This window comes from Suricata suricatta, chromosome 13 (genome assembly GCF_006229205.1).
Source record: "Suricata suricatta isolate VVHF042 chromosome 13, meerkat_22Aug2017_6uvM2_HiC, whole genome shotgun sequence".
NCBI classification, from domain to species: domain Eukaryota; kingdom Metazoa; phylum Chordata; class Mammalia; order Carnivora; family Herpestidae; genus Suricata; species Suricata suricatta.
In genome coordinates this window covers 1,193,375-1,200,469 of record NC_043712.1, presented here as the reverse complement: position 1 = coordinate 1,200,469, position 7,095 = coordinate 1,193,375, and the positions used below count along the sequence as shown (strand labels likewise).

General features: G+C 59.5%; 1 protein-coding gene across 1 annotated transcript in view; it reads left to right on the top strand.

Moving 5' to 3' along the window:
- The first annotated feature begins 271 nt into the window (after positions 1–271).
- CAMSAP1 (calmodulin regulated spectrin associated protein 1) overlaps positions 272–7,095 on the top strand; it is a 44,254-nt gene continuing 37,430 nt past the window's right edge. Inside the window, exons 1-3 of the mRNA XM_029921006.1 lie at positions 272–315; positions 3,020–3,213; positions 5,316–5,443. Coding sequence (XP_029776866.1) covers positions 272–315; positions 3,020–3,213; positions 5,316–5,443 — 366 coding nt within the window. The remainder of the gene's footprint in view (positions 316–3,019; positions 3,214–5,315; positions 5,444–7,095) is intronic.

The window sequence follows — 7,095 nt, the reverse complement described above, 5'->3', positions numbered from 1 at the left end:
GCGGGAGGAGTCAGTCCTTGGTCCGCCTTCATGGCCTCGTCCTCCAAGCGGGGGCGTCACCCCTGAGTTTCTCCTTCTCTCCCCACTCTGGCCTGGCCCTTTCTCTTGCTCACGCTGCCCAGTTCACTACGTTCCCCTGGCCCTCTGTCCTGTAGTCACTCCCGACTCACACGGATTTACCCTGACGTCAGTCTGCGAGCGCCATGCTGTAAACTCTGGGGTCCTCGACGGGCCTCTCGGGGCACAGGTGGTGCCGGCCACGACCGCGCCCATGACACCGCGCCTGGGAGAGGAGCCAGCGCTGCGGCAGAACAGGTGAGAGGAGGGGAAACTCCCCTGAGGGGGTCTGGAATGGAACATTCCAGAAAGGGAGGCCGAGTAGGTGCCTCAGGTGGAGGTAAGGGAACAGACAGGAGCCAGGACATCCCTCCTGCTGGGAGAGAGGCCAGCACTGTGGCGGGCATGGCAGGTGCAGTCAGCCGCTGGGGCTGGAAGGCCAGTGTAGACGGGGAAATGCCTCGGGCCAGGTCCTGGGGCACCTCGAATGGCTGGTGGACCAGGTGGGGTTTTGTTGTGTGTGGACCGGGAGCCGTTGAAGGTCTCGGAGGAGGGAAGGGGTGTTTGAAACCGGGCCTTTCAGAGAAGCCTCTGTGGGTTGATGGCTGTCGTTGGGTTGGAACATGGTGGAGAGCTGGGCTTGGAGCTGTGGGAAGATCCACATTGCCGGGGTGCAGTCAGATGCACGCGTTTTGCGTGTAGTTTGACGAGGCTGAACAGACTTCAGCACCACGGTCAAGGTAAACCGCCTTCACTCCCACCCACAGGCTCCGGGGTCGGCCGTGGCTGCTGTGGATCCGAGGCTTCTTCTAGAACTTCCCGCACGCCCTTCATGTGTCAGCGCCTCTGCTGCTCCCCTCGCTCCGCCTCGTGGTTGTTGGGTCCGCAGCCCACGCTGTGCCCGCGCACTGGGGGCCCGCGGAGCGCTTCGGCGGGTGCGCCTGCGCCTGTGTGGTCCGGGGCAGGCGCCGCGGGCTCTCCTGAGCAGGTGCCGGGCGTTGCCGAGGGCGGTGTGACCCGTTCTGTCCCCCCAGCGAAGCCGGAGCGTCCCCGTCTACCTGTGTCCTTGCCAGCTTTCGGGGCGTTCAAGTGGGCGGTCGTGAGGTCTCCCTGGTGACTCATGAGATGAACGTTTTTTCATGCGTTTATCAGCCGTCCGAGTATCTCTATTCAGTTAGGCGTTTTCACATCTGTGGCCCAAGTTTTAAAAAACTAAACTTTATTTTGAGGTAATTGTGCTAGCGTGCGTTTGTAAGAAAGTGCGCAGAGAGTTCTCGGGCACCCTTTCCCCAGGCTCCCCCGTGCCAACTTCTTGGAAAACTGTAATTTAATATTACAACCAGGATGGTGACGCGCGATCTGGATGTGGAACATTCCATTCCCACAGACGCCTCTTCAGTGTTGTTGCCGTTTCTAGCCACACCTGCCTTCCTTCTTGCTTGCCTTGGGTTTGTTTGGCTCGACGTTTTTAGTTTCTTGTGGTCCGAACTTAGATTATTAAGACCTTTTATCTTCTCTAGTGTAAGCACGTAGTGCTGTGCCTTCTCTGCTTGGTTCCGCCGTAGCCGCACCCCGCGGAGGTCTGGCGTGTTGTGTGCTCCTTTTCATTCAGTTCCGTGAACTTTATTTCCTTTGCTGCTTCTCCTTGATCCGTGAATTATTTGTGAGTGTGATTCCCTTGTGGTGAGGTGACATTCTGTAGGGTTTCTGTTCCTTTAAACTTGTTAAAGTTTGTGTTCTTGCCCAGGGTAGGATCTTTTTGGGTGGGTGTTCTACAGGCATTGGAAGAAATGTTTTTTTTTTTTTAATTTTTTATATTTATTTATTATTGAGACAGAGAAACAGAGCACGAATGCGGGAGGGGCAGAGAGAGAGGGAGACACAGAATCCGAAGCAGCTCCAGGCTCCGAGCGGTCAGCACAGAGCCCGATGTGGGGCTCGAACCCACGAACCACAAGATCATGACCCGAGCCGGACTCGGATTGAACCACCCAGGCGCTACTCCCCACTTTTAAATACCGTTGTCAGGAGCGCCTGCAGGCTTGGGAGCTTCTGTCACCAGATGGAATGTAGAAAACTCACCAGGGGGCTCGTCCGTTGTGTTTGCCCAAATGATTGGATCTTTGTGTCGCTCCTGCTCACTAGTGCTCCTCATCCTTTCCTTTTCATTATTTCAATTTGGAGAATCTCCTTCCGCCGCTTTTTTAAGGTTTGCTAGAGATGAGTTTTTTTCAAGTTTTCCTTTGTCTGAGGAATTATGGCTCCTTGCTGCCTTACGGAAGGCCTCCTGGCTGTGGAATCTGGCTGCAGCCCTGGAAGGCGGCCTGCCGTCCCCGAGCCGTGGCCCCTGTTTGGCGCACAGGGCTTCCGTCCCACTGCGTCACGACACGCTGCGTCGAGTGAGGGGTGATGTGGGTAGCCGCCCATTCCTTGGGGCTCGCAGTGTAGGGGCCGCGGGTTTGTAGCTTTCGCCCTGTTTGGGGGGCTCCCAGCCGCCATTCCTTCCAGCTGTCCTCGGCCCGGGTTCTCCTCCCGCGGGTCCCCGAGGCTGCGTTCACCCCCCGTCAGCGTGTGTCTGTCGTTGGGTCACTGGCGGTCCTCTGTCGGCTCCACTTCCCTGTGCAGCCTCATCCAGTGGGTTTGGTTTGTTGCTCTACTTTTCAGTTTTGTATTCGGTTCTTCTTATAACTTTTTACTCTTTGCTGAAATGTTCTGTTTCTCTTTGGTTTCCAGAGAATTTGTAATTGCTTATAGAGTCACTTTTATCATAGGTGCTTTTAAGTCTGCGTCGGAGAATTCCAGCATCTCTGTTGATCATCACTGACTCTGTTGGTATCAGTGTCCGCTGATTGTCTTTTCTCCTTAAAGTCCTGATTGTCTTGGTTTGGGTGTGCCCAGTGGCCTCCAGCTGTTCCCCGTCACTCTGTCTCTCCTGTTGGGGACTCTGGGTCGCTCTGTTTAGAGTGTTCCCTGCAGCAGCAGCTCCCTGTCCAGGGGCAGCACACAGGGACCCCCGGGCCTTTGTGGAGCGCGGTCCCCGCCAGGCTGACATTCACAGCGAGCCTTTGCCGGTGTGTCCGCCTGGGGCTGCCGCGGGGCTGCTGCTGCTGCTGCTGCTGCTGCTTTTCACAGGTGGAAGGAGCCGCCTGGCGCCGGGTGCCCCTGAGGACGGAGGGCGTCTCCCTGGCGGGTCCCCTTGTGCACTGCTCCGCCTGCGGGGAGGGAGACCCCCTCCGGACCGGGGCTTTGTTGAGGCAGGCGGTGTAGACCACCACCAGGTGGGGCTCCTCCCAGGGCCCCCGCGTCTGCCTGGCTGGCCTGGTGTGGGCGGGGGCGAGCCCACTCGCCTCGCCTTCGCCTCGCCTTCCTTCTCTGGGCTGCGGGCTGGGAGGTGCCAGGTCCGGTCACCTGTCGGGTGGGGGTCCTGAGACTCCAGCCTGGCGTCCCCGCACAGCCTGCCGCCTCTGCGTCTGCGGGTCCTCCCGGGCTCGTCTTTGAGTCACTTCCCAGCTTCTCCGGTGCCTCGTGGAGATGAGCCACCTCGTCCAGACGGCGAGTCCCCCGGGGCCGCTTTACGTTCTCGCTTTGCTTCTCGCCTTCCTCGCTGTTAGCAGCGTACGTCCGCTCTCTGTCCCGCTGGCCCGCGTGAAGTTCACGGGGAGGGCGTCCGGACCCTCATCTCCTGCAATAGTGCCGTGTTCTGTCCTGCCTCTCTGGGCCTCCAGCGTGCTCCGTGGCGCTGGCGGGGCCGGTCACCTGCCTTCTCGCCTGGACGTCCGCACCCCAGTGTGTGAATCAGGTGCACGTACCTGTCTCCCTCTGCCACGGGCTTTCTTTTCTTGTTTTGTAACTTCCAGATTGTGGTCCTGTCAAATTGTCCATCTTATCTTTTCTCCTGTTCTTTATTTAAGGGTGCTCAGGGAGTGTGTGGCTGATCACGCCGGCTGCGGGTCCCCGGGCCCCGTGACTTCCTCTTTGTTTTTAGTGTTTGGTTAGAAGTGTCCGGGTATGGGTTTCTTCCCGTCGGTTCTGTCTGGGTTTGCTGGGCTTCCGTGCCTGTAGGTTGGTGTCTTTCACTAAACGTGCGGTGACTTTGGCCATTACCTATTCAGATACTTTTGGGCAGCAGTCTCTTTCCTACAGGAGTGCAGGGGTGAGGTCTCTTTCCTGCAGGAGCGCTGGAGCTTTTTGATGTCCTCCCGTTGCGCCCCGAGGCTCCTCCCTTGCGTGAGTCTGTGCCTTCGGGGTGCTCATTTCTAGGCATGGGGCTCCGGTCCCTCCCCTCCCCGGCCTCTTCGTTGGCCTGTGCAGTGAACGTTTTGGCGATATATTGCATCCGTCTCTAATTCTGGTTCTTTTATTATTTCTAAAAAATTTTATTTCTCCGTGGAGAATGTCTGTTTTCTCATTTATTTCGAGAGTTCCTGCCTTGGCCTCAGGGGGCCTGGTTATGATCCGTGGTAATTCTGACATCTGGGTCATCTCAGGGTTGGCATCCGTGGATTGCCTCTTGCCCCGAGAATTGGTCACGTTTTCTCTTTCCTGTATGTTGAGTAATTACAGGTCGTGTCCTGGACGTCTGAGCACCGCGCTCGGGGCCGCCTTCGGCTCCTGGTGATGTGCAGCCGTCTCTTCCGTAGCCGGGAGGGGTGGGGGAGGATAGTAGCACCTGGAGGCTCAGACCCCAAGTCTGTTTTGCCGTTTGTGCGCCGTGGTTTCAGGGTCACCATGGTTCTTTGGGTCTGTCCCACCCAGAGGGAGAGGAGGCGGTGCTCCGGCTGTGTGGGCTCATACACGGAAGGAGGGGTCCCCTTCCCGACTTCCTGCTCCAGGTGCCCCTCTTCCTTGTCCTCTGGCTAGAAGGACGGGGCCTTGCTCGGAGTGGCACTGCCAGTGCAGAGGACAGGGACGTCTGGTGCCCTCACCTCTGCAGACCATCGAGGCCCCTGCCCTGCAGAGTTCTGTAGCCGGGGCTGGAAGAGAGGAAGGGGAGGAAAGCCCAGACTCCTCCAGCTGGCCAGCGCGCAGGCCCCTTTCCCGGTCCTCTGGCCAGAGGGCCGGGTGTCTGCCTGCGTTTTGACTGCCCACGCGTGCGTGCGTCCGGGTGCCCGTGGGTCAGAGCCCCAGTGGGCAGTGGGTGCGGAGCCAGGCACTCCATAGGTGTTGCTTCTTCAGACTTTGCGTCTGCTCCCCGGTCACCTGCCGTGGCTCACGTTTAGGACCCTCTCGTGGCTGCCTGTGGCGTTGGCGGGGTTTAGTCCTGGCCCACTTCACGCTGGCCACTCCGCAGGCCTGCGACCTGCTTCTTCCGTTCGGTGTCCCTGCTGCCCTTGTTCGGGAGGTCCTGTCACTCTCCTCAGCTGCTTGTTTTCACTCGGTTGAGTGGGTGAGGTGTCCGGAGGCCAGGGGCCGTGCCTGCATTGGAGGAACCTGCGTTTCCAGATGCCAGCGGTCCCTGACCCCTCGCTCCGGTGCTCCCGGGCGCGCTGGGGACTGCTGTACTTTGGCCACGCTGGCTCCCAGGGAGCAGCCTCCGGGGTCCCCCGCTGCATGCCTGCCCTGCTAGGTGACCAGGGTCCCCTGCAAGTCCCGTGTCTGTCCTTCTGACTTGGGAGGTGCCAGAAACGCAGTCCCCCCTCCTCACACCTGCTGTGGACAGAGCACAGCTCTGCGAGCATGCCGTGGGGGCCGGGCTCTCGGGGCTGCAGGCTTCTCCTGGCACATGGCCCGGCCGCTGTGCCCCCCGCCTGGCCCGTGCTGCCCCCGGTTCTGGAGGACTCCTCCACGCAGGCTGTGTACAGGTGCTCCCTCTGCGTTTGGCCACGCTTGGTCACAGAATCTTACCTTGCCACACGTGAGCTGCTCGGCTTGCTGGGTGCGCTGGTGGGCACATTGGTGGGCGTGCTGGTGGATGTGCTAGAGGGCGGCTGCGTGGGGAATCCCTGGGCTGTGTCAGCTGCTTTTCTCTGGGGAGGAGGGGGTGCCTAGGGTTGATCGGGCTGCTCCCCATTTGGTTTGGTGGCATGGCATCCCGGTGGGGGCAGGGCGCGTGGCGGGGGGCGCAGCTGGCTGTGAGACCGTGGGCCCTCGTCTTCCCCGGCTCCGGCCGGGGTGTTCTCTCCGCGCTGGACTTCTCTCTTCCTGGGGTTTCTCACGGTTTCGTGCTAGTTTTTGTTGTTGGTTTAAAAAAATGGGGGCGCCTGGGTGGCTCAGTCGGTTAAGCCTCCGACTTCGGCTCAGGTCGGATCTCACGTTCGTGGGTTCGAGCCCCGCGTCGGGCTCTGTGCTGACGGCTAGCTCAGAGCCTGGAGCCTGCTTCCGGTTCTGTGTCTCCTTCTCTCTCTGCCCCTCCCCCTCTCATGCTCTGTCTCTCTCAGTATCAAAAGTAAATAAAACATTAAAAAAAAAATTAAAAAAAAAAGTTTGCTCTTTCCTCTCAGCACGTTTATGAAAACCGGTCACGCCCTCTTCAGAGACCCTCACGTTGGGCCGTCAGGGCGTTGGGGTGCGTCGAGGGCCTTTTCTTTGTCCAGTACCGTGGGTTCCCTCAGTGTCTGCGCCCAGCGAGTTTGCGTCGTGTCTCGGATGTCCTGGCTCTTGCCTGTGAGAGTCGGGTTTGCTACAATCCAGAGAAGCTTCTTTTCTTCCTCAGGTAGTCGCTCAGCCCAGTTAGGCTGAGACCATCAGTCCTCACGGGCCGCTTCGAGTGGGCCTCTGCTCCCTGCTGGTTTGGTCCTGAAGCCTCTGGGCCGCTCCGGTCTAGTCCGTGCTGTGCGGTTCCCTCTAGTGTCACACGGGGCCGCTCGTGTCCTCTGGGACGGTACACGCAGGTTTTAGGGTTCTCCCAGCACCCCCTCCTGCTCTCGGGGGGCTCCCCTGCAGGAGTCTCCCTCCCGGTCTGCTGGAGAGTCTGTGTGCTTCCTGCACCTGAGACGTGTCAGAAGAAGGAGCCCATGGGTCCCCCTCTTCCCCCCACCATTGAGTACAGTTTTGTTACTGGTGTGGTCTGGCGTGGGGCCGGGGAGCCTGGCGTGGGGC